Below are 27,527 nucleotides of genomic sequence, written 5' to 3' on the forward strand. Positions count from 1 at the left end.
TGTATCACAAGGAGTCAGAAACCCACATAAGGAAGAGTTTCCAAGAGCAAGATTTCAGACATCTTTTACCAACTTTATAGAGATATGATTGACATACACCACTGGGTGAGTTTAGGGTACAACCTGCTGATCGATACATTTCTGTATTGCACAGTGATTACAACCATAGCATAAGCTAACACGTGCATCATGTCACATAGTTACCATTTCCTTTTGTGTGATGCAAACATTTAATATCTACACTCTTGGTAACTCAGATGTTTTATGTTGAGATGAAAACGTCCTCAGTCTGCCACCTGACTGTGCCCCACAGGAGAGAAAAAAAATGCATCTCCCAGAATGTCTTGCATTTTTCTTCCTACAAAAAGACATCTGAAGATTTTATTTATTTATTTGAGACAGAAAGAGAGCGAGAGAGAGAGCATGCGTGCGAGAGACAGGGAGGGGTAGAGGGAGAGGGAAGACGTTTCAAGCAGACTCTGTACTGGGTGCAGTGCCCAACATGGGCTAGTTCTCATGACCCTGAGGTCATGACCTGAGCTGAAAGCAAGAGTGGGACACCCAGACGCCCGCAAAAAAAACCATTTAAATGTGTCTGTAAAACCCCTTCCCACAATGAGGGCTCTCATCGATGACTTCAGTGTTCTCTATCTGGTGGAGTCACAGGATTGCCTGTGGCTTTGTTACCAAATACTCTGGCCTCTCCCCAGACCCCCCAGCTTAGAATGTTGGGTGTGGGCCCAGGAATCACTGACATGATAAGCCTTACAGGCTGATGCTCGGCCATGTGGGGATCCTGCTTCCTGTGCTCGCTACTCAGTGTGGGATCTGAAGACCAGCAGCAGCAGCAGCAACCTTGTTATCAACCAGCATCTCACGCTCTACCCCAGACTGTCTAGATCTTCATAGTCCAGGAAATTCCTGTGCACACTGAAGGCTGGGCCTCCCTGGTCTCTGTGCCTTCTAGACGCAGAACCAGACTGTGCAGTGCGCTCTGGGTGTGTGCTCTGATCAGCCTGCTTAGCCATGAGGAGTCCAGGGTTTGGTCCTGTTCCTTTCTCTTCTATGGCCCTTGACCCTTGGTGACCTCATCTCTGCTTGAAGGCTCTAATCATCATGTATATGCTGTCACCTCCCAAATCTATTTCTCTAATCCGGATATTTCTCCTCCCCTGCGCTCTGTATCCAACTGCCAACCTCACTGCATTTCTAGTGGACATCTCAGATTCCACATGCCCAAACTGGTTGCTGTGATGCTGCTTCCCCCAGTGTCCTGCTTCAAGATTCTTCCCCTTATTCAAGGAAGGCACTCCACATTTCTACCTGCAGTCTGAAATACTGGATGCCCTCCTTGATTCCTCCTCCTCACCACCCAGAATTGGTGGTTAGGAAATGCTGCAAAGTCCATCTGTAAATATCCAGCACCCAACCATTTCCTATATCTTCCCTCCTCACACCCCAGATGTACATCCCACATCCCCTTCCTGGGACACAGCGCTGGTTTCCTACATTGTCCCCACTGGTCACTCGCCCTGTACCTCTCGATTCTCACAGCAGCATCAGGTTCTGCTTAGAAAGTCAATCCCATTGAACTGTTCATTCTTGTAACTCCACTCCTCACTCAGAGAAAACTCAAAAGCCTTTTAATATCCTCAGACCTCCACGATGAGGTCACCTTCTCAGTGAAGCTCCCCTGATCCCTGGAGTAAAGGAGCCACGGTCCCCATCCCAGCACAGGTGCTCTCTGGTTCTCCTTCCTCACAGCTCCTGCCAACTTCCAACTTAAAACACTTCCCTTATTACTACGTTCACACAATACACAGTTCACCTCTGATGACACTGGTTTGCATGGTGCGTGTGCACCCGTGTGCAGACTTCTTACAGTAAGTACTGTCCATGCATTTCCTCATCTTTGTGATTTCTAATTTTTGCAGCTTCATTCATTGTTAGAAGACTGGGTGTTTTCTACATGTAACATAAACATGTATTAAGTGACTCTTCATGTTATCAGTGAGGCTTCCAGCAACAGTAGGCTTTTAGTTCTTATGTTTTGAGGGAGTCAAAAGCTATACTTGGATTTCTGACTGCGTGAGGGGGCCACTGCCCCAGTCCCCACATTGTCGGAGGGTCAAGTGTAGGCAGACTACACTTACACTAGAAATACCCTTACACTAGAAATACTCTCCACAAGACCAGCACATTTTCCCTCTTCTTAGTCTCACTGAGGTGCCGAGATGCAAACATAGCATGTCCTATGTGAGGCACATGACAGTTATCAGTTCAATGAATGAGCAGCTAAAGGACTCCCTCTTCTAGATAAGTCTCAGCTGTTCCGAGGCAGCTCCTGCCCCACGTGCACCCACCTCCCCATCCGTGCTGCCTCTCTCCCCTCACAGGGCTGCCCTCCCCTCCCTCTCTCTACTCAGCCCCTCCCCCCACACCATCTCTCCTGCACAGCACAGCACACAGATCTCTCTCTCCTGAAACACTGTACTCAGGCTTTTTGGGTCCTTTTCTCCAACCACAAAGTGATCTACATTAGACTCTGCTTTATAGATCCATCAACTTGGATCCAAGCCAGCACTAGGATCACTGAACTAGGGGTAGGGGAAAGAGGGCAGAGCAGCTGGAGAGAGAGAAACTAACTGATGTTCATTAAGGCCAAGAAACTTTCAGATTCCTCTCTATCTCCAGAATCTTTTTTTTTTTTTAAGATTTTATTTATTTATTTGACAGCGAGAGAGAGAGAGAGAGAGAGATCACAAGCAGGCAGAGAGGCAGGCAGAGAGAAAGAGAGAGGGAAGCAGGCTCCCTGCCGAGCAGAGAGCAGAGCCCAATGTGGGACTCAATCCCAGGACCCTGAGATCATGACCTGAGCAGAAGGCAGCGGCTTAACCCACTGAGCCACCCAGGCGCCCTATCTCCAGAATCTTAAGAATAATCTAGAAAACAGGTCTAGAGTGAGGGAAAGAGTTGGATGAATCTGAAATTTTGTCTCTCCGTACCACAAAGACTCCTATGTGTAGGGGACAACCTAGGCCTGTGGGAACACAGCCCAAAGGACACCTGCTGCTGTAACTGACAGGGTCACCCAGGGAGAATGGGACAAGAACTGGTACACAAGAGCAAGAGCTGGCCTGATGCTCTAGAGAAACAATGAAAAAAGCCCACCCTGGAATGGAGGCTATGACCCAACCCAGGCCCGAGGTGAGGCTGACCCAGTCACAGGAAGCTCTTGCTGCACAAGGTCCTGGTGACAGTTGATATCCAAGTCTCTGTGATCACAGTTCCTAGTGAGACAATCTTCCACACAAGGGCCAAGGACACAGAGCAGAGAGATGACCCAGCTGAGGGGTGAGCACGTCACCCCCATGATGCACTGAGCACACACTGGGCACAGGCCCCAACCCCACTCGTCTCCTCACAGCCTTCTGCCCGCCCCCACAATGGACTCAGCACAGTAAACGCATGGATTCTAGAAGGTTCTCAGTGCTTCCATTTATTTGTTGTCTTAATATTACAAATCTCCTCTTTTATTACCCCATATTACCTCATATGGAAGAATTAGGAAACACAACTCATGTCTGGATTCTCATTTTCAGTACAGAAGTAAGTCATTTGTACTCAACGCCATGAAATAAAGACAGGGATGGAGATGGTCCAGCCCTGCCTCTGCTGGAACAGGAAAGCACATTAGAAAGGAGAATAAAATCAGAATAGGGATGGGTCTGGTGGGCAAATCTCCTCATGTCCTCACATATACTCAAAGGAACACAGACACACACACAAAGAGAAGTCAGGGGTTGCTGATGTCCCCAAGTGGGGGTGTGAAGAAATCTTCCATCTCTTAGTCCCCACAAGGCAGCTGGTCTCACACTGTAAAAAAAAAATCATGTACAAATTGAGGTCAGTCCCATAAGTGGGGACATTTCAGAAGCCCCCTCATGCTCAAAGTGTTCCTAGTGCCCCAACCCTTCCCCACATCAGGGTCTCCAGGGTCTCACCTTTAGCAGCCGTGAGAGACACATCAGAGCCCTGGGCACTGTCATCGCCTAGGGGAGAAAAAAACAGGACATAGTCAGAGCCCACAGGAGAGGAGACTAAAGGAAGAGCTATGGGGTGTGTGAGCTCCCCATAGGGTCCTGTCTGCACTATCCCAGGGTCTCAGGAATCACCCCTCCATACTTACGTGCAGCATGAGAGTAGCCTGGTCCTTTTTCTCCTGTGGGGAAAAAATATCATGTCAGAGGCCTGGGACAGGGCTGGGCCATGAGATCCTAGAAGAAGCTCCCAGTCCTGGTTCTAAATGAACTTCCAGAATTGTAACTGAACACCCAGGACACGACAGAAAACATGAACAATGAGGTGAGGAGTCACTGGGGCACCTGACTTGCTGGCGTTCTGTCCTCAGCAGGGACTACCCTCTCTGTCCTGTGACTGCTGGGCAATGAGGTCCCCATCACCAGAATTAACAAGATGAAAATGTGTCCTTCATTTTCACAAGTGTTTGCTACAGAGTGAGTGTTCATGATCAGTTCCAGAGCAGGCAAGTCCATTCGTGAGGATGGTACTTCTCAGTAACAAGGCAAGACAGTCTGCTACCTAGGAAATCCCCCAGCAGGACAAGAAACCTGAGATCCCCCCTACTCCATTCTGAGTACCTGAGCGCTTCTTCCACCAGATCACAGCTCCAATCACTGCAATGACCACCAGGAGAACCAGACCAGCAATGATCCATGTGATGGGGATGGTGTGAGGTGGCTCTGGAAATGGAAGGAAGGTGAAGGGTCCAGAGCTCTGGTAAGTGTCTTGGCCCTGCTGAAGTTCTCCAGAAGGCCTTCTGCTTTCCCTGAGAAGAGGCTCTACCCAAAACCCTCCTTACCCCATCTCCGGGTGATGGGTTCAGACAGCCCCTCATGCTGCACATAGCATGTGTATCTCTGCTCCTGTCCAGAAGGCACCACCACAGCCGCCCACTTCTGGAAGGTTCCATCTCCTGCAGGCCTGGTCTCCACGAGCTCTGTGTCCTGGGTCAGGTCCTCTTCATCTCGCTTCCAGGTCAGGGTGATCTCCGCAGGGTAGAAGTCCAGGGCCCAGCACCTCAGGGTGACATCACGGTCAGAGATGGGGTGGCGGGTCACGTGTGTATTGGGGGTTTCTGAGGAAGAAAATCAGAAAATCCACACTTGGGTTTACCTTTATAGGCCACTGAAGCGGCATTCATATGACCATCCTGAGATGGACTGGGTACTGATTCAGATGGAAGAAGCACAAAACCCAGTCACCAACCCAGCCCTTAGGATCTTCTAATCCTGGAAAGTTCTAGACTCAGGGAGAGAGTTCAGGATAGGAGGCTGTAGGTTTAAGAGGGAGAGCACACTAATGGTCCTGACTGTGGTGGGGGGTGGGGTTGGGGTGAATGACTCAAACCACCCAGTCAGACCTCCAAAGATGCTCATATTGGAGACAAAGGCCTTGAGAGGTTAAGCCATGGTTCCCAAGGTGACTGCCAGGGTCAAAGGGAACGGCTGATGGGTTATTGCAGGGATGGTCTCCACCTGTCTCCAGGAGAGACTGGATTCCTCCATTGTCCTTTAGAGAAAAGCTGCCCTTTGGGTGAGTCACTCTCTAGTTAGAACATGAACACAGACGGGCCTCCCTCTCCCCACCCGTGGGAGGGCGGTGTTCTGACACTGAGTCCATTTTTCCTTCCTGGTGGGAAGCCAGCCCCAGGGGAGGGGAGATCAGGGAGGCCCGCGGCCCCTGGTACCTGCGCGCAGCAGCGACTCCTTCCCGTTCTCCAGGTACCTGCCGAGCCACTCCACGCACGTGACCTCCAGGTAGTTCCTCCAGCGCTCTGCCGCACCCGCGTCCTCCCACTTGCGCTGGGTGATCTGCGCCGCCGTGTCCGCCGCGGTCCAGGAGCGCAGGTCCTCGTTCAGGGCGATGTAATCCGCGCCGTCGTAGGAGTCCTGACTGTATCCGCGGAGGAGACGCCCGTCGCGCCCCACATCACAGCCGTACACGTTCTGGATGGTGTGAGACCCTGGCCCCGCCCGACAGGCAGGGGGTTAAACAGAAAGTAAAACCGCCTAAAAGTTCCCGCGGGTTCTTCCGGCTTAAGGATGGGGGACGGCGGAGGGGCAGCGGGAGGGTCCCTCAGTCTCGGGTGACGCTGAGACCCGGATATCGGAGAATGGGGGTCGTGACCTGGACCCGGGCCCTGTCGCTCACCGGCCGCGCTCTGGTTGTAGTAGCGGAGTGCGGTCTGCAGGTTCCCTCGGTAAGTCTGTGCGGCGTCCTTGCAGATCTGCGTCTGCCGGTCCCAATACTCCGGCCCCTCCTGCTCCACCCACGGCGCCCGCGGCTCCATCCTCCGACTGGCAGAGTCGCTGTCGAACCGCACGAACTGCGTGTCGTCCACGTAGCCGACGGCGATGAAGCGGGGCTCCCCGCGGCCGGGCCGGGACACCGCGGTGGAGAAATACCTCAGGGAGTGGGAGCCTGCGGGCGCGGAAGGGCTGAGACCCCGCCCGACCCTCCTCCCGGCGCGGGGCCCGGGGCCCAGGTGGAGGCGGCCGGGAGGGCAGGACGAGGGGGCACCGAGAGGAGGAGGGCAGGGCGCAGGCGGGGAGAACAGGGGAGCACAGGCCTGGGCGGGGCGGCTGGGGGTCTGGGGCGGGGGCGGCGGAGAGGCGCCTTCCCCTGGGGTCCCGCGTCCCCGGCCGGGGGTCCCCTCGTTCCCGCCCCGCAGGGGCCCTTTCCTCCCGCCCCGCACTCACCCGCCCAGGTCTCGGTCACGGCCAGCGCCCCGGACAGCAGCAGGAGGAGGGTTCGGGGCATCACAATCTCCATCTTCGGAGTCTGAGGAGACTGAGTCGCGCTCGGAAGCCGGTGAGGAGACTTTATAACCCGAAACCGCGGTGCCGCTGATTGGCTTCGCCACTAACCCGGAACCCAATGGGAGTGCCAGCTGGGTCCGTGTCATGAGTATCCAGGCAGGAGGAGGTGACACAGGTTGGGAACGAGAGAAGTGAAACCCAGAGAGATGGGGATTCCCCAACACTGGGCTTTCCCCACCCAGACGGGGTCCTGGGGCCTGGGAGGCGACCCAGGGACCTGGGACTTTGCCCCGACCCCTCACCGACTGCACAGAGCGCTCTTTGTCACACTGTCCCTCTGAGTCGTGGCCCAGGAGCTGTGTGAGTCAGTGATTCTCAAACATTTTGTTCGCAGGGTGTCTGCACAGTCTCATAGATGACTGAGGATCCCAAGGATCATTTTGTGTCTGTGGGTTATCTCTATCAGTATTTACCATAGTAGGAATAAAACAGGTTTAAAAATTCATTAATTCATTTAGAATCATATTAATAATCCAGAAATATTGTTTTTATGCAAAATAACTATTTTCTACAAGTAGAAAGCAGAGTGAGAAGAGTGATGTTCTTGCATTTTACATTTTTGCAAGTCCCTTTCTTGTCTGTCTCCTTAGAAGACCCCTGGATGTTCAGATTTGCTTCTGCCTTAATTGTGTTGTTTTGGTTGACGTGTATGAAAAAATATACAATCTTACACAAATATGGGAGAATAGTATGTTTCAAAACCTTCTCAGATAATTATGTCTATTCATCTTAGGTACTGTATTCAAATGACACAAGCTGTACTTTCTCTAAGGTTATTTGCAAAGTGGAACTTGAAAGAGTATCATTGACTCTGTCCTCTGATGCATTAAAGTCCACAGGCCCATCTTGCACACTGAATGGATCTTGTACTAATGCATGATTTTTAAAAAGGTAACGTGTTGTTTAACTAAGTTATGTCTGTGTTCCAGTGTTGATGAGGTTAAAATTGATTTATCAAAAGTCATATTTGTTTTAACATTACCACAGATCCCAATAGATCAGTAGTGGGAAGCTGTCAAGTTTATTGGTACATCACAAGTTTCCCAAAATTCTGATTTTTCTCTTGAGAGCTTAACATTTGATCAAGGCAACAAGTACTTTCAGCTGTCCTATATGAGTTGATTTTCATGAAAGGTTAACTTCACGTTCATTTTCCAGACACTGTTGGTCAATTGTCCTAGTCTAAATAATCCAAGTTCTGTGTCATTCAATCCTTTGGGTAAAAATGGCATTCTGCTTTAAAAAAAAAAAAAAAGGCCAGTTAATTTCACACAAATTATTTTCCTTGGGGTTTAGGTATGTGGAAGTGCTGTACATCCCATGTCATCACAAAGGACATGTTTAAATGTGGATTTGAGAATAATTAATAAAGATAATTTCTAGTGCTTTGACCAGCGTGTTTGAATGTGACACTAGTTGTTTGTCCTCCTTTTGTTTTTGAGGTATTTTATTTGCGTGTAGGTATTATCTCCCTAGAAAAAGAGTCTCAGGATTTTCCCTCATGTGAGTTTTCGTCTTGCTTCTTCATGGTCCATGATGCCAGCTGAGGTTGTCAGGACAATGAAACCAAACTGGAGGGATGGGGGCAGATTCTTCTGCTATTTTGGTGGATCTTTGAGTTGTACATCAAATCTGGGATTGCTCACTTCACTCAGGTTTAACCTGCCCATAAGGTTCACAGTAGGATTCCCAGCTCTGTGATCAGCAGTGATTTCAAATTCCCAATGTAATCGTGCTTTGTCATCACAGTTAGAAATGGGATGATGACTTTGGAGCATGGCCTAATGACCTGCCTTTGCCTCTCTTCTAGGCATTAATACTCTTGAGAGCATCTGCTGGGACATTCATGGGACCATTATGGTGGCTTGGAAAGTGGCGGAAAGAGTGGTTTTGTTTTTTTATGGAAGTGAGTAGTGGTGAAGAAAAACAATTGCCCTGTGGACCCATCACCTCCATTCTTACCAAGTTTTACCTCAGTGTGAATGTCAAAGTGGTGAAAAGGCAAATAATGTCAAGTGATGTTATGAAAATAGTGTTAACTTCATGGATTCTGTGCAAGGGCCTCAGTGACATCAGGTGTTCCCCAGACCACACTTTGAGAACGGCTGCTCTGAATACCCCTTGGAGAGTCTCCCGCTGGTCCTGCCCTGGCCTCCTCCTCACGTAGCAGAATCCCTTTCCCTGAGCTGCACTTCCTGCCTCTGAAAACTCAGCTCTGACTCAAGGTCCTGAGTGCATCTAGCGGGGACCTCACCTCTTGGAAATGTGATGGCAGAGAGGGTCCCCAGTCTGGGAAGGGAGGTGGAGGGACAGGGATTTCCCTTTTCTAACTGGGGACAGTTTATCCCTGAAGGCACCCGACCCAGGCATAAACAACTTTGATTTTGTGACACATCGACTTCATATGTGTTCACATCCCAGACAGAAATCTGATGTCGTCTGTAAGAGAAATCATGTTGGTCTTTTCACTTTACATGTGTCTAATATATTTGACTCGAGACCCACAAAGCATGAAGCACAGCACCTTCCAATACAACAACAGTCTGTGCGGAAGGGATTGTTCTGTATCTGCGCTGTCCAGTATGGTGGCCATGAGATATATGCGGCTCTTGAGATGCAGGTGGCACTTGAAATGGGGCTGGTGTGCTGAGCAGTTGCATTTTTAATTGTTTTAAATGAATAGGAATTAAAGTAGCCACAGGTGGCTTATAACTACTATTCAGACAGTACATATCTAGAATGCTCTTAGTTGTCAAGATCCTCCTCAGAGAAGAGACTGTGTGACACATAGGTGTATGTGTCCTTTAGAAAAACCTTTAAATGGAAGTTGTAGATTTGTCTATGTGGATCTGAAACATGTGCTAAAATACAACATGAAAGTGTAATTACCGTGCATTGAGACAGCTGAAGTGTACAGACATGAACCAAAACGTGATTATCACATCTAGGTCATAAGTGTTCAAGATGCCCATCCCTGTTGCTCACTGTTGTCTCTATTACTTTGGATGTCTTGGTGTTGGTTGTGTTCACCTGGTAAACATAAGGAGGCTCATAAGTCGTCACTGAGCCCAGGTGAGAGGGTATATTGGCTACAACATGTAACTCGTAGGCTTGGTACGTACTTGTAAATGTCATAAAGCAGAAGATGGACGTCTTAGATTCCACCACCTTATTATCTTTTACCTCTTGCTCCTCCCACACTTTTGCCCAAATTCAGACAATTCTCCATGTTTCCCTTCAACCTTGTGAAGGTCTCATTTCTACTGAGGTGAAAATATATGTGAAATGTTTACAATTGTAGGATGAAGAAATTCTCTAAGCTCAGTCTAGTGTCGAAAACCCATAGGAAAAGTATGAAATATCTGCATGTCAACCACAGTCTCACAAAGACACAAACTCGTGTCCATGAGCAAATTAAGAGACACAAAAACTATTGTGACACACAAAAGGGTAACGTGGTTCAATGCTCTTCAGCCCTAGACCACCAGGAGCACCTGTGGGCATTCAAATTGTACCTATTACCTGTTGCAGAGTATTGCAGAAGGATCTGACGTTTAAAACTCTGTGTCTTGTGTCTATCCATTTGCTACAAAGACAACATGAGGAGTGAGATAATGGGTCAGGATGAGTTCTGCACAGAGGCCATAGAATGGGGCAGGAGTTGGAGGAGTCATGGGATCAAGTGTTGTTTTTATGGGATGATTTTACCTTAGTTGATTTAGTTTTGCTTTATGTGCTTTATGTGGCTGCATGGGAGGCATCCCAGCATGTTTGTAGCAGGAATGGCTGAGCCAGGAGGGAGAGGGAAGTGCATGATGCAAGTGAGTGAGGGGCCAGGTATGCCAACATGGAGGGACAGCCTGAGACAGGAGGGCCCCTCCCCCATCACTGCTTAGAAGCTGAGGACACAGGTGCAGACCTGGGGGTCGGAGGGAGTGTGTAGTATTCTCCGAGTCCGGCTTTTATGAGTAAGGAAAAAAAATGAGCTCATCACCTCAGAGAGGGGAGCAGGGAGGGAGTGCAGGAGAAAGAGAGAGGCAGCCCTCTCAGGAGGGTGACAGGAGCTGAGTGGGGAAATGGCATCTGGAGAGAGCAGGACTGGGGGCCCTGAGCTCTGTGCTCTTCACCTTAGAGAGAGAGAGAGAGAGAGAGAGAGAGAGACTTCCAGCAGCAGGAGGATAGATAAGAGAACAGAAGCAAATGCAACAAAACAGCTCAGGGGTGAGAATCACATCCTGTTTACTTTGTCTTTTATCACTTTTCCCATTTTATAATTTTTCTGCAGTGAATATAGATGACATCATATATATTGTACATCATACATACACATCAAAACCAGAATGTAAAGGCTTTATTTACACATGAAAAGGGAAGGAGATAGTAGGAAAGTCAGTCTCTCAGGGCACAGAGCTGGAAGGGCTGGGCCTGCTCTCTGCGCTCTGGGCAGGGCACTCACAGAGACTTTGCTCCATGTCTCAGGACCCTGCTTTGTTGGGGGGCCAGGCAGGGCCTTTCCCTTCTTTTTAGGGTGTGTTCATTGTTTCATTTAATAGTAGCATGCCAGTTTTATGCTTTCAAGCTGACGGGTTTTCTACCTTACATGGCCTTTCAAGCAAGTTCAGTGGGAGGATTTGCCCGTACAATGTAACCACCTGTTTCACAAATAGAAGCTCAAAGGCAAAATAGTTCAGTGAAAAGATGATTGGTCCCAAAGTAGAAGATCAGAACCTGAGTCTTCAGTCATGGTCTGAGAATGATCTGTCAGGTGTTAGGGATTTTAAAGAAGTGTATTTTTTGAAAACTTTATTCACGTGCGTACAAGAGAATTCCAGAGATACTCACAGATACACAAAAGTAAAGAAGTCACATGGTAACCCCTCATCCGCCCCTCACTCAAGTTCTTTATCCCAAACCCAGCACAGTCAGCCATTTGTCATGTCTCTTATCAGAAAATACACCTGTGTCCTGATGTCCACCGTTACATCAGGAAACAAGCTCAGGCCACAGCCCGGGATAAAATATTTACAAATCACATATCTGACGAAGTACTTGCTGTAGACTACTCATAAAACTCTTAAAAAGGGGACCAATAAGAAAAGCACTTGCTAAAAAAGTGAGCAAAAATGGGGGGTTGGGGCTGGCAGGTGGGAGGGGCCCTAGAACCTCGGGGGAGGAGCTTGAGCATCAGCCTCTAGCTGGGTTCTGCCAACATCCATGTCCAGCTCTGGGCTCTGGTTATTGTCGTCCAGCTGGCGGTTCCCTGCACCACCCCGGAGACCAGCGCTCGCCGGCCGGGCAGGAGCAGCAGTCCCTGGAGCGGCCGTGGGGAATGGAAACAGTGAACGCGCACAGCTCTGCCCTTCAGGACGCTCAAGCTGTTATACGTTCCCCTGTCCACAAATGAAGGCTGGAGCTCTGATAAGGCCGCGGGGAAGGAATAGCAAATGCAGCAGAAGTTCCACACCCCACTCCTGCTCAGAACCTGCACAAGAGACCCCAAAAGCAAGGAAAAGATAACCCGGGGCAACAGAACCAAAACCACAGTAGAATCCCAAAAGTCTGCTGGGGCCAAAAATCTGGTAAGTCCACAAAACTAAAAAACAAAAAAGGAAGAAAAATAACAGACACATTTAAAGTGGGGCGGAGGGAAGTTAGACTGTCTTAACGCTGTTTCAGAAGCTGAACTTCGAACCAAGACTGTCCCAGACATTGTGACCTCCAATTGGAACACTGTGATTATTGGCACAAACACAGGACTAGTGGCAGTTTACAAAGGACATCATTACCCTGGAGTTGGAAACCGTTTTTGGAAGTGCTTATGTCCGGCCGGAGTGAGGAGCCTCTGGACCCTTGATGATCCCCCTTTACCAGGGAAATATGGTGTTGGATTTCCCCCTGTTGGGGGGAGGACACCACCAGGCAGCAGCACTCTTTATGAAGAAGAACGTATTCTAGTGCTCCGCATGGAGCCCCACATCGAGCCCCGCATGGGGCTCTCTGCTCAGCAGGGAGCCTGCTTCCTCCTCTCTCTCTCTGCCTCTCTGCCTACTTGTGATCTCTGTCAAATAAATAAATAAAATCTTAAAAAAAAAAAAAAGAAGCGGCCCTCAGTTTGCTAACCGAGGCATTTTATCAGTATTTTACTCTGTGCTAGGACGATAGTACACTTGTGTGGTGGAATCAACTGTATGAACCAAGCAAGTTGGGAAGGAAAAAATAGGGGTTTTTGTGTATGAGCTTCTGTAGTTGAATTAACCGTCATTCCAGCTTTATAAACTATACTTCCTTTATGAAGAAATGGATCATCTTTGGGGAGTCACAGTTAATCTGTAATTTTAAAAAGAAATTATCTGAATATTTATACTTGATTGAACTGTGCATAAACCGTGATACACCATTATTCCTTTTGTGTCTAAGAAGGGCATGCTAGTCATAATTGCCACTGGTAAAGAGGCAAACGTGTTCCTTTCTGTATATGAAGTTACCCCACAGTGGAGTCTCTTTCAGTGGTTTTTAGCGGGGTTGGATGGGCTCCCTGAGTCGTGTTCACACTCACACTCTTTGCATCATCCGTGGGGAGTGTGTGGAGAGGCACAGTAGGAATGCGAAGTGTGGCCTTCCGGCAGCGAGGCTGGCCTGGCCTTCTCTGATGGGGCCCTGAGGCCTGGCTCTGGCCCCTCACCCTGGCGTTAATCCTCTAGTAGAGGCAAAAGTTGTCCTGCTGGGATGGGAAGCTCCAGAGAAGGCAGTAGACCTTTTTAAGTGCGTTATTTCCTCTGTATTTAACTTGAGAGACATACATTTGATCAGGAAGGAACTGGATTTTTCTTACCAGAGCTCTCACTCTTCTATTTTTATCTTCCTTGGCGTTCAGAGTATAACATGGAAAATGGTGAGGAATGAACTTTCAGGCTGAGCAATAACAGGCAGGAGTTGTCTGATAGTCTTCTGGAAACTGGTGCTTGACGTACATGAGATGTATTAACGTAACAGCATTTTCTTGCTGGGTGCATCTAATCAGTAATTGACAAGATCTTGTCTGCGTCATTGCTGTCTCTTACCATAGACTAAGTGAGCCTTGTGGCAGGTGAGTTTGCAGTAATGTACCTTTGTGATTGTCTAATGCCTTTTCCATGGGCTGCAAAGAGTCCAGACTGCTAGGCCTGGGGGATAGTAAGGCTGCGTGTTCAGAAATGCCATCTGCACTTACTCCTGGTCCCATCTGAATATCCTGATGTCCTACATACCCAGGGAGCATGCTGTTTTTCATATGAAAATATTGATGAGGTTTTCTTTTTTCTAAGAGATTATATGGCCTCTTCTTTTCTATATAATAAGAGAAACACATTCTTGTGAGTCTTAACGTACTATTTAGCTGTGACTGCCATGGATTTTATATTTTCCTTATCCAGGTCAAGCTGTGTCAATGTTATTCAGCCCATGATATCTCACTCATGTACATACCGCTGTTCACACGGGTATTTGATGCGAGTACTTGAAGTGCCTTGTCTCAGGGATTAGGAACAATGAGTTCTTTTCTCATGGTACTTTGTAAATTGTGGAAGTTGGAATTGCTTTGCTACATAATAATTGTAGCCTTACAACCATAGAATTTTTTTTTAATTTGAGTGGAGAAAATACCCTTTAAATTATGATGGACACTCATTAGAGAAAAGGTTTGAGGATTTTCCAAGCATATAATAATGGTGTTTCTCATGACTTATGAAAGATGAGTAGTAAATGTTGATATATGACAACATGAGAATTTTCATTAAATAATACTGAAAAAGTTTTAAATTCACTTGAAAGACTGGTGGGTTTCACCATGAAAATATTAAGATTATTTAAAAATGGGCCAAAATCTGGACAACTCAAAAAGATACACTCATAGGTAATAAGCACATGAAAAGATGTTCAGCAGCAGGTGTCATCAGGAAAATGCAAGTGACAACAGTAATCTGCCATCACACACTGTTAGATGGTGGGAATCCAGACAGTGATAGTGTCACCTGCTGACCAAGAGAGGGAGCCACAGAAAGCCTCAGTCACTAATGGCGGGATGACAAAGCAGCACAGTCGCTGTGGCAGACTGTCAGCAGGTTCTTAAAAAGTCAGATGCAGACTAAGCAGACAAGCTGCTGATCCCCCTGTAAGGTACTCACCAAATCATTTGAGAACTCATGTTTGCACAACAACCTGCATGCAAATAGTCCCAGCAGAACAACCCTTACCTGTGGGCTGCACAGCCTGACTTCCTTCCAAAGACTACTTTATGGAAAGGGACAAAGTCAAAGAAGGAACTTCACAGGGAGCAACTGGGTTAGACGAGCTTAGCCAGTGGGTGAAGGTGAACTTCATCCGTGATGAGCGAGTGATCACTGTATGTTCTTGCTATGTTGTGTGGAGAATGGCCCGCCCAGGTGTGGTCTTCCGAAACCCCACAGCCTCAGTCAGCCTGATTCACAATGAGAGACAGTCTACAAAGTGCCTGAACCATCTCCTCAGACATGTCAGGGTCATGAAAAACAGGGACAGTCTGAGACACGGTCACAGCCAGAGGATCCCGATGGAGCCATGATGGGACTCAAGAGGTAACTTGGATGGGATTTTGGGAGAGAAAACAAGACCGTGAAAGCAAATCCCGTGTAGAGATCAGTAGTAATGTGTGAATATTGTGGCATTAGTTGTGACAGATGCATGACAGTGAGACTGGTGTTAAAGACAGGACACCTGAATGTGGAGTACACAGGACTCTACACTAACTTTGTCATTTCTCTGTAAATCCCCAACTATGCTAAGATAAAAGAGTGTCTTTGTAAAATAGATCTCAGAGAGGAACAGGTCCAGGAGGAACAAAGATCCACTTTTCAGTTTTCCTGGACTTGTCATCCAGGGGCTGAAGAGAGGGTTGTGGGGAGGACACATGGAAACTCAGACACGGTACAGGACTCCAGAGCGCTCCAGAGCGCTCCTTTCCTCGGATCCCTGCGCCACCCCTGCACCTGCCCCCAGGGCTGCTCGGAAGGCACCTCCTCCCCTCTTAACACCTAGCCGCCCATTCTCCATCTGGACTTGACTCAGCGCAGCATCGTGCGCCCCCTGGCGGTGCAGGATGGGAGCGCGGCAGCACCTCCGTGTGGCCACAGGGCTGAGGGCAGAAGACCTGAGCACCCTTTGGGTTTCTCCCCAGGGAACCCCCGACCCCGAGGGACTCCTTGGGTTCCCAGCAGGGCACACGACTGTGCCCACAACGGGAACAGCCCATAGAGTGCCAGTTCTTCAGTCTAAATTGTCTTCCCAAATACACGCTGACTTAGGTACTTTGTCTTCATTGAATGACCATGGACTCTGGCCTCAGGGAGAACAGATCTTCAGGCATAACAGCTGGTTCCCAGGTCCGCAGTGGAGCCCACACACATGCTGGGTGCCCTCAATCTCCTCCAGGGACCTCGATCCCGGAGTCCCTGTCACTTGTTCCTGCTGCTGCTTCATCAAAAATGTGTCATCCTCCAGGGAACCAGCTCTGGAATCTCAGTCCCTAAGAGCAGGAGAAGGAGGGGAGGAGGGGGATGAGCTCCCTGGGTGACGGCCTGGATCCTGGGGATGCTCCTGGAGGAGTGAGCAGAGGGAGGACGTCGTGACATTAGGGGGTGGGGGCCAACAAGAGTGCAGGAGGAGGAACTGGGGATGAGGGTCAGGGGAAGAGTTCATCTTAGGGGACCGTTGTGGGAGGAGGATGAGTTCTGTCTGGAAGAGGCACAGGATTTTCTGGCTGGGGCTCTGGGGCATCAGGGGCCTGAGAGGAGGAGAGAGCAAGGCCCGTGCACCCTGAAGGGCCAGCCCTGGTTTCAGATTCTGGAGTTTCCAGATTCCTACTCCCAGACTACGGTTTTACAGATGACTACCATCCACCCCTGTTTCACAGCCTCTGCCACCTGGGAACATTCTCTGCTTGTGAAAACAGTGGAAACTCTGCTCTAAGAAGAGCAGCCCCAGGGCCTCCAACAGGGAAGGGTCAGCAGCTGGAGCCATGGAGATGCCATCCTGGAGCTTGGGGGCAGCACGTGGGATGGAGGCTGGACACGGCCATGGTACAAGGAGATCAGCCAGGACTCAGGGCCCAGGCTTTGGCTCACATTTCCCCCGGGATCCAGATGTGTCCCCTCCTCTCTCCCCAGGCCTGCAGGATCCAGGCGTCTGAGCACCATGCCCAAGATGGCCAAGGGGAGGCTCCTCTGCAAGGTTAGACCCCACCTTTTGGAACCTGGAAAGTGGCCCCCTTCCCTTGCCTGGAGAGCCCAGGACCCTGGTGTGTGGCCTCTTCTACTCCTTGCTGCCCCTTGGACACAGGGACCTGCTGTCTGCCTCCCTCAGGCCTGGCTTCCTGCCCCTGCAAACTGGGAAATGACAACCTCTGCTCTTGTTGCATCTGCAGATCCACATTCTCATTTCTGTACGTGGTCACTCAAGTGAAGAGAATCCTGATGTCCCTCGTGATCGCTTCTCTCAGCCATGCTGACATGTACTTTTGAATTGTGCAACAAATCTCCACATATTTAGGGGTTTTCCAGAGATCTTCATTAATATTTACAGTCACAGAGTATAGTCTATAATTTCACTGCTCTTCCATTTATAGGGAGTTATTTTATGGTCATTCTGTGGTCTATTTTGGCTCATGGTATGGTTTAATTCCTCTAATCCTTACTTATTAATGAGAGAGGAGCATGGATGTCTAAATATGATAATTTGCCTATTTTGTCACATTTGCAAGAAATTTGTAATTAGGTTCTTCCTCATTCATTACCTTGGTCTTGCTTTGATGCTGACCTGTTACCTTCACAAAAAGTCCTTCTTTGTCTCTAGTGATGCTCCTGGTGTGAAAGCCTATTTTGCTTCAGAATAATGCAACATTCTAGATTTCTTATGCTTTTTATTCCCATGGGATATTCTTTAACCCTTTAACTTCGGACTTATTTTGGTTTCTCATTTCAAGTTTTCTACTCTGCATTGTGTTGGTCTACCTTCACCAACCAGGTAATTCAAACTTTTTTCTTGGAATTTTAATTGGTTTTTATTTAATATGATTTCCTGACATGGTTGGATTTGCACTATCTTTTATTTTATTTTATTTTATTTATTTGACACAGAGAGAGAGAGATCACAAGTAGGCAGAGAGGCAGGCAGAGAGGGGGAAGCAGGCTCCCCGCTGAGCAGAGAGCCCTATGTGGGGCTCCATAGCAGGACCCTGAGATCATGACCTGAGCCGAAGGCAGAGGCTTAATCCATTGAGCCACTCAGGCGCCCCTGCATCTATCATTTTATTTGTTTCTGAATTGTCCCTTCAATTTTCCATCCTCTTACCTCTTTTTGTACCCTTGTTGGTTTCAAGCAATTTTTTGTTTGTTTATGGTCTGATTCTTCTAGTGGCTCTTTAGCTATATTTATTCCCATTAATATTTATTTAAGTTGTAGGAATTGAAATCTGAATCTTTGGGGTGCCTGGGTGGCTCAACTGATTAAGCAGATTGTTGATTTTGGCTCAGATGATCTTGGGGTCATGGGATTGAGTCCTGCTTTGTGCTCCACACTGAGTAAGAAGCTTGCTTAAGATTCTCTCTCTTCCCCTGCCCCTCCCTCCCACTGTGTGCGCTCTCTCCCAAAACAAAGAAGAAAAGTAGAAAAAAAAAGAAGAAAAGAAAGAAACCTGTATCTTTAACTTTTCACAGTCTACTTATGGAAACATCAAACCCCATCCAATAAGAGAAGAAACATGCTGAAACAGAGTTCCATTTAGCCCCCGGCACTGCTATGGGCACACGTGACCTCAACACACAGTATAAACCGACAATATTATGAACTACTTAGTGTTTTTTTTTTTTTTAAAGATTTTATTTATTTATTTGATGGAGAGAGAGATCACAAGCAGGCAGAGAGGCAGGCAGAGAGAGAGGAGGAAGCAGGCTCCCCGCGGAGTCATAGGTCTTTTAAGGAAATTAAGAAAAAAATGTACAAAAGCAGCAAGGTACCATTTTGGTTGTTCATTATTCTGTACATGAGACCATCCAGGGTCACTTCCCTTTGTCCACAGGACTTCCTTTAAAATTAGTTCGGGGCAGGAGAGCTCACAATGAATTCTCCTAGCTTATATTATTCTATACTATATTTATCTAAAATTGATCTCATTTGTATTTACCTAGCTTATATTTCTCTTTACTTTGCATTTTCCTTCCTACTTCTGTCTTATTTCTATGGTTTTCATATGAGAGAAGTTTCCCAACCCTCGTTGTACAGTTGGATGAATGTCAACCATTGTTAAGACTCATGGAACTAGTCCATGACGAGTATGCAGAACATGTCCCTGGTACTAGAGTTTCCTGCTAACCCTTTGCATTGGGTCCTCTCCTCTGTCCCCAACCTTGGGCCACCGCTGGTCTCCTTCCCGTCTGTACTTGTGACATTGCTCATTCTGTTAGACTGATCATGAAGGGGATCTCTTCATCTCCAACAATGCATCCTATTCTCAAATCTTTTAGTTCTGGTGTTAATAGAGTCATTCAGCCTCATCGCGTGACAGTTTGCCTGGCACCGATGTTCCATCAGGTCATGGTGCACCTGTGTCTCCATACTAAAAGCACACGTGGTGTACACAGCACCTGTTCTCACGTATTTCTTAGTCTCTCTGCGCAGGCACTGATGCATCTTTCTGGACACGGAGCTGTGTTTGCAGTGACTAAGTCTTCATCTGCTTCTCCCCAGGAGAACTGTAGGGCTCTCAAGGCTTCTTTTCCTTTCCTACTGTCTCTGGCCCTTTCCTGGAAAACGTCCAGCAGTCCCACTGATCTGTTTCTCCTAAACTCTGACCTCAAAGTCCTTCCAACTGCACCCCTGCCCCCGCTCCAGAGCACCTGCCTCGTGCACAGTGTGTGCTGCCAGCACCCCGGGTCCGGGCTCCGGCATCTGTGAGTTTCTGTTGTGGAGTAACCAAGTGTAACACGATTCAGCAGCTCCAAGTGACATCATCATGGCAATAAATTCCCAAGGGTCCGATGTGTGAGGACAGGGGAGCTGGGCAGCTCCTGTCGAGGCTACTCATTAGGTTGCAGTCAGGATGGGACTAGACTCCCGGTGATGTGGAAATGTGACACAGGCTGGAGGCTCTGCGCTCCCGCTCCCACGTGTGGCGGTGGCAGGAGCGTCAGTCCCTGGCTGGTTCTAGGGGGGAAGCCTCAGCTCCTCCCTCCGTGGGGCTCTCCACAGTGAGGGTCTTTCTTACATGACCCCTGACTTCTCCCAAATCCATGATCTGAGGGAGGGAGAAGGGAGGAGAGAGCAAAGCACCACCATCCCTTTGAGACCTAATCTCTGATGTCACACAGCTTTACATCCCCCTTACTCTGTCCCTGAGATGGGAGTCACTGAGCCCAGTCCACACACAAGAGGAGGAGAATTGGTTCTACGACTTCATGGGAGGAGTGTCAGTGAATCCGTGAACATTTTCAAACCACCACGGCCTGTGCAGGTCTCCTGAACTCTTGTTGAAGGTTGTCTCCTTGATTCTCTTCGCGGTGACATGGATGAGCCTGGCTGTGTGTGCTCTTGTTGCTCTTCTGGGGTGAGTGACTGGGATCTGTATGCTCAAGGGTTTTGCACCAAATTGGAGGAATTTTGACACAAGATTTCCTGATTTAGCTGCTTTTTTTCCCTCTCCTTCTCATTTTTGGACTGTATTTGTGTTTTTATTCCCGTATGTTTAAGGGCCTATGAACCAGAGCGACCCCATCTGGTAGAACAGCCATTCTGTTGTTTATGCAGTGAACTTAGATTGACCCTGCCCCCCAGAGGAACTTACTTAGAAACAGGTCTGGGAAACCAGTGAAACATGGCCAACCAGTCCCTGATAACAGAGCCTAGGTACCAGGACGTGTCAGGCCCGGTGGAGACATCCCATCAGTGAAGCGCACATACTGTCTCCCTAGCTATCAAGGAGTGTGGGCCCCACCTTTTGGGCGCCTTTTGGGCACCAATTCTGACCAAGGTGATAGGCTAGTTCAAATAGCTATTATAAGGTGAATTGTAATTCAGTTGGCCACCTGTGTGTGACCTAGCATGACTATGTATCTCCCTGTGTGTTACAATCTCATTGGCCACTTGTGTGTGGCCAGGCTCAACCACATCGCCTTTGCTCTATAAAAGTTAGTCCGTGAGGCTGGGAGGGGTCACTCTCTACAAGGAGATGCCCTGGCCGGTCGGTTTGATACCTGATGCTTGGTGTGAAATAAAGCTTTGCTTGACCTTCACTTTGTATCAGTCTCACTCCTTTGATCATGGAACCTATCACTGTGGATTTCTGAGGGTTTCTTAGTTTCTCTTTAATCTTTCTTCCATGTCTTTTGGATTGGGTAGTTTTTGTTGGGTCCATGGTCAAAGGAGTGAGACTGATGCAAAGTGACGGTCAAGCAAACCTTTATTTCACGCCAAGCATGGAGAATCAAACTGACCGGCCAGGGCCGTCTCTTGCAAAGAGGCGACCTCTCTCTGCCTTACAGAATAGCTTTTAAGGGCAAAGGCCATGTGGTTGGGCCTGGCCATGCAGAGGTGGCCAATGAGATTGTAACACAGAGAAAGCTGTACAGTCCTGCTAGGTCCCACATAAGTGACCAACTGAATTACAATTTACCCTATGGTACATATTTGAACCAGCCTATCACCTTGGTCAGAATTGGCGCCCAAAGGGCACCCAAAGGGCGGGTCCCATACTCCTTGGTAGCTAGGGAGACAGTATGCGCCCCCACCCATTGGATACTTCCACCTGGCCTGACCCACCCTTGTATTTGGGCTTTGTTACCTGGGAATGGTTTCTGGGACTTGTTCTTAAGTTCCCTGGGGGTGGAGGAGGGTCAGGATGGAGATGCTCTGGCTAAACAGGCCCTTACAGTTTTGTTTTGTTTTGTTTTTATTACTTTCTATGTCTATTCAACCTCATTGAGTCTTCATTCTGCCTTCCTAGGCCTTCAATGCTGTTTACCTGTTGAACTTCACTATATATAGATATATATAAAGTAAGTATATAATACATATATTTCTTAGTTCATTCTGCCTCTTTCTTCATGTTTTCTTTCCGTTCGCTATTTAATAACAAGATTTTCTCACATTCCTTCAACACATATTTATTCAGTTCTTTGAACGTAGATCCTGAAGCTGCCTGGGAGCCTGCGGTGCTGACCCACATCTGGGTGCCTGGGAATACGGTTCTGTTGACTTTCTCATTAGAGTCACACATTTGTTTCTATGAATGCCTGCTAATGTGTCCTTTAAAAGTGGATTGTGCAGGGGCGCCTGGGTGGCTCAGTGGTTTAAGCCACTGCCTTCGGCTCGGGTCATGATCTCAGGGTCCTGGGATTGAGTCCCACGTCGGGCTCTCTGCTCTGAAGGGAGCCTGCTTCCCTCTCATTCTCTCTGCCTGCCTCTCTGCCTACTTGTGATCTCTCTCTGATTAAAAAAAAAAAAAAAAAAAAGTGGATTGTGCATTTTACGTTTTAGCGAATCTGGAATCCATTTTATTTTTTTGAAGATTGTTCTTTTCTTAAAAGTGTTTAACCTGCAGGGACCCTACTATGACCTGAGCCCATGCGGGGCTTGCCAAGGGACCAGCCTTGACTGAATGGAGAAGCCTGAGTTGGGGGTGGGAATGAGAAAGAAAGAGACAGAAAGAATGGGATCCAGAGGGTCAGAGCCAATGCTGCTAAGAGGACCTTTGTTTGTTTAGAGCAGTTTCATAGGACTCAAGCACAATACAGTCTTGTGGGAGGCACCTTGATCTTTGCATTTACAATTCAATAGAACAACCTACAGAACAGGCTACCACTCAGTAAGTTTTCATTCAGTGCTGTTACACTACATTGTATCAGATCAAGTAGCTTAAGGGCCTGCTCCCTGCTGAGTGGCTTCCCTGCTTCTGCAAGCTGCTGTTTTGGCAGCTCTTCAGGGCTGAACCGTGGTGGGTGGAGCTGGTCTCTGACCTGACCCTAGGACCCCAAGGACCCTGTCAACTTGCTGTCTAGTCACCACAATTTCCCCCTTTTTAATTTTTTAAATGAAGCTCATGGAGGCTGGATTGGAGCTGCGGGAGGGATCGAGATCCTGCTCCGGTGCAGACTGGCTAAAGACACACAAACAAAAGTTAGGGTGAGGGGCGCCTGGGTGGCTCAGCGGGTTAAAGCCTCTGCATTCGGCTCGGGTCATGATCCCAGGGTCCTGGGATCGAGCCCCGCATCGGGCTCTCTGCTTGGCTGGGAGCCTGCTTCCTCCTCTCTGTCTCTCTCTGCCTGCTTCTCTGCCTACTTGTGATCTCTATCTGTCAAAAAAATAAATCTTTAAAAAAAAAAAAAAAAAAAAAAGTTAGGGTGACACAATTGAATAAAGCAAGGAAGCAAGACCATTTGAGTTCAATGAATTTTGTGTATTATCAAACACTTTGGCAAGTTCGCAGGGCTTGAGTAAGGGCCCGGTACGTCTATCAGCATGTGCAGTGGACACCTGGCAGGCAACAAGTGCTATCATGGCTAGAAAAAGTGTTTTGGGTTTACTCTTAATTTTCTGACCCTCCAACATTTCCTGTGCCTGCATTGTGAGGGTCTTCAGTTGCCCCCAAGTTGCGATCATTGTTTGGCGGGTTGTTTTCACACGAGATGGCTGTCGTGGAGGGGCAGGTATCAGGGGTGTAATCCTCAGCCTCTGGAGCAGGGACATGAGGCATTGGGATGGATCCAGAAGTTCCTCTGGAGTGTGATCCATTGCAGGTGTGCATGAGGCACTCGGGAAGCCAGAAGGGCCCATCTGCATTCCTAGGAAAAATACACACATGCCCTCACCCCCCAATTAAAACAGGATCAGGACCAGACCACTGATTTGTTAAAGGGTCCTTCCATCGCACTTCAGCACAATGCTTTCCTGAGTGAAGACCACAGACGGTCAGCTGCGGAGATGTAAAACATCTTTACATCAGCAGAAAGATGTAAAAAGTTTTAAAGTATGTAAAGCTTGATTAAGATGAGAATGTGGGGAGGTTAGGAATTCCCCTTTTTTTTTTTGTAATTGAGTTTTTAAAGTCTGATGTGTGCATTTCACAATGCCTTGGCCCTGCGGATTACACGGAAACACCTGTGCTGTGAGAAATACCATAGGGAAGTCAATTGGAGAAAGACAACTATCATATGATCTCCCTGATATGAGGACATGGAGAAGCAACATGGGGGGTTAGGGGGATAGGAGAAGAATAAATGAAACAAGATGGGATTGGGAGGGAGACAAACAATAAGTGACTCTTAATCTCACAAAACAAACTGGGGGTTGCTGGGGGGAGGTGGGGTTGGGAGAGGAGGAGTGGGGTTATGGACATTGGGGAGGGTATGTGCTATGGTGAGTGCTGTGAAGTGTGTAAACCCGGTGATTCACAGACCTGTACCCCTGGGGATAAAAATACATCATATGTTTATTAAAAAAAAAAATACCATAGGCAACACAACACAGAAGTGAGTGTTATACCCAAGTTTTCACATCCAAGAGACCACCAAGGAGCCAACACCAATGTAAACACACAAGGGTTTATTCAGCAAGCTTGAGCTTGGGCCCAAGTATACCCGACACAGCAGACTAGGGACTTGGACCCCAAACCAGATTACAGTCAGAGTTTTTAAAGGCAGAGCAGGGGTGTCAGCAGGTGATTGGGCCATGACTACTAGCCCTATGTTCCTGGTTTTTTTCCTTTTTCTTTCTGACATGATCTATTACAACGTCAAACCATGTTGTTCCTATTTTCCCCTTTTACTTTCTGACATGATCTATCATAACATCAAGCCATGTTATTCCTGACATGAGTCATTACAATGACAAGCCATCCTATTCCTGATTGATCATTGTGTTTGTTCCAGTCAGTCTTCCTGGAGCCAGGGGTCATTTACTGGTCCCAGAGACCTAAGATGGCTGCCGGGGTCAAGATGGCTGTACTTATATCAAGTTTGGGATGGGTACAGCCTTGTTTTTCTTGGCCTCCACAGTGAGGAAAGGCTTTACCAGTATGTGCAGGTCCTTTATCAGCTTCCAGCAGATGTGGAATGCCTGAGATCCAGAAACAAGAGAGACAATGAGCTGTAACATCTTTTGTTTCACCAGCACAAGCAGTAGCTACAAGGAAACCAGAATAAGTGTCAATAGTAACATGTACATAAGTCAACATTCTGAACTCAGGAGCAAGGTATTAATATAAGATGGGTGATTCCTGCAAAAATGTCCCCCATGTCCCACCCAGGAGTAGGGGGTGGGGGGGAGGCTACAGGGTGTCAGCTTCTGCTTTGTCCTTAGCTTGCCTCTGTTCCTGATAGGGAAAAACTGTACTCTGAGATGGCTGACCACACCAGCAAGGGAATTCCAGTCCCTGTCTCAAAGCCTTTCCGGGTTCTTCTTTCCTACCCTGTTTCCCACAAGCGCTAAAAGTACCAAGTATGCAGAAGTAGAAGGGTATAAATCCCCCTCCCTGCTTGTGCTTGGGACTCAGACCTTGGAGAACAACCATGTCTGTGCCCACCGGTGTTAAATAAACCTCTGATCCTCCAAAGTCTCCAAGTGCCACTTGGTTCTTCCGCCAGGATCCAGTCCAGGTTCCACAACATTCCCTCATCGTTCCCCGCTGAACAATTTTTGACACTTAATTCTGTAAGGTTGTTGAAGGTGGAAAGTCTCATCTGTTATCTTCTTCTTGCTGAATAGTGGCGTAGAGTTGTCCCTACCTACTCGGGTCAACACTGGGCAGTTGGGGAACATGTAGGGGAGTTTAGGGGAGTTACGAAAGACAGAGCAGTGGAATCCAGTGCTGTCAACTTGTGGACCTCCCTGAGGAGAAAGGATTATCTGTTTGCTGGAAGTCATGGCAGTGAAGGAATCTTGGCACCAGGCAGGGAGACACCAGAAATGACAAAAAAAGGTTAATACTGCAACAAGAAAGAGAAGTTTGAGCAAAAGACCTTCAATAGTCAACCTCTGATATTTTTTCTCCAGTCCAGGAGTTTAAAGGAAAGAGATCATTTAAAGGACCATTTTGAGTATTTTTGTCATTTAGAAACCCACACATTTTGTGACAATCTGGAACACATGCAAACGATTTTGTTTTTGTGATAGCGCAGCTTCCAGCTTGTGTAGCAGTGAAAACATCTACATCTTCGATTTTGTAAAACTTTTTTTACACTCTGTATTACCATAGCATTGAGTAGAGAAATGCCACTTCGAGGGTCCTTTAGGGCTGTCCATGTACTTAGTAAGAGCTTCTATGTACCAAACAACATTCTCTAGTCCTAAAGAGGGAACAAATGTGGAAGCTAGGTGACTATACCAGTGTAACACAAAACGTGTCCACCGTTCTTTTAATTAAATTTGGAAGGCAAGCTGGGTTGGTATAATGACTTTAATAATGCATCCATGCATTTGGCAAACCGTATGGTGCAGTGACCTATCCACCCCAAAGGAAGCCAGAGCCACAGATCAGTTTCACGTATCCAGTGGGTTCCATTTGGTGCTGGCTATCTGATGCCAGGTCACCTTACCCAATCAGTAGCAAACCGGTCAGTAGCCCAGGGCACTATTATTTGGGAACATGTTTAAACTGTCATTTGTATTTTTTTTATTAATGTTTAAATTTTTTTATAAACATATAATGTATTTTTATCCCCAGGTGTACAGGTCTATGAATCGCCAGGTTTACACATTTCACAGCACTCACCATAGCACATACCCTCCCTAATATCCACAACCCCACCACCCTCTCCTGACCCCCCCTCCCCCCAGCAACCCTCTGTTTTGTGAGATTAAGAGTCTCTTATGGTTTGTCTCCTTCCTGATCCCATCTTCTTCCATTTATTCTTTTCCAACCCCCCAAACTCCCAACGTTACATCTCCACTTCCTCATATCAGGGAGATCATGTGATAGTTGTCTTTCTCTGATTGACTTATTTCGCTAAGCATAATACCCTCTAGGTTCATCCACGTTGTCGCAAATGGCAAGATTTCATTTCTTTTGATGGCTGCATAGTATTCCATTGTATATATATATACCACTTCTTCTTTATCCATTCCTCTGGTGATGGACATCTAGATTCTTTCCATAGTTTGGCTATTGTGAACATTGCTGCTATAAACATTCAGGTGCATGTGTCCCTTTGGATCACTACGTTTGTATCTTTAGGGTAAATACCCAGTAGTGCAATTGCTGGGTCATAGGGTAGTTCTATTTGCAGCTTTTTGAGGAATCTCCATACTGTTTTCCAGAGTGGTTGCACCAGCTTGCATTCCCACCAACAGTGTAGGAAGGTTCCCCTTTCTCCGCATCATCGCCAGCATTTGTCATTTCCTGACTTGTTAATTTTAGCCATTCTGACTGGTGTGAGGTGGTATCTCATTGTGGTTTTGATTTGTATTTCCCTGATGCCAAGTGATGTGGAGCATTTTTTCATGTGTCTGTTGGCCAACTAGATGTCTTCTTTGCAAAAACGTCTGTTCATGTCTTCTGCCCATTTCTTGATTGGATTATTTGTTCTTTGGGTGTTGAGTTTGCTGAGCCCTTTATAGATTTTGGAC

General features: G+C 47.6%; 1 protein-coding gene and 2 pseudogenes across 2 annotated transcripts; 1 reads left to right on the forward strand and 2 right to left on the reverse strand.

Moving 5' to 3' along the window:
* Window positions 1–3,483: 3,483 nt before the first annotated feature.
* LOC123942643 (DLA class I histocompatibility antigen, A9/A9 alpha chain-like) lies at window positions 3,484–19,382 on the reverse strand. 2 transcript variants are annotated; one of them, XM_046006710.1, is made up of 9 exons: window positions 19,378–19,382; window positions 6,783–6,883; window positions 6,235–6,504; window positions 5,771–6,046; window positions 4,883–5,158; window positions 4,662–4,763; window positions 4,190–4,222; window positions 4,005–4,052; window positions 3,484–3,876 (listed from the first exon to the last, which is right to left on the reverse strand). In XM_046006710.1, the coding sequence occupies exons 2-9, from the start codon at window positions 6,853–6,855 to the stop codon at window positions 3,872–3,874; spliced, it is 1,083 nt and encodes a 360-aa protein (XP_045862666.1). In that variant the 5' UTR covers window positions 6,856–6,883; window positions 19,378–19,382; the 3' UTR covers window positions 3,484–3,871. The 2 variants fall into 2 exon arrangements, with proteins under 2 accessions (XP_045862666.1, XP_045862665.1); XM_046006709.1 differs by lacking the exon at window positions 19,378–19,382 and adding an exon at window positions 16,967–16,971.
* On the reverse strand, window positions 7,804–8,861 carry LOC123942649 (annotated as a pseudogene).
* LOC123942228 overlaps window positions 10,718–27,527 on the forward strand; it is a 116,310-nt pseudogene continuing 99,500 nt past the window's right edge.

Source organism: Meles meles, chromosome 5, assembly GCF_922984935.1.
Source record: "Meles meles chromosome 5, mMelMel3.1 paternal haplotype, whole genome shotgun sequence".
NCBI lineage: Eukaryota > Metazoa > Chordata > Mammalia > Carnivora > Mustelidae > Meles > Meles meles.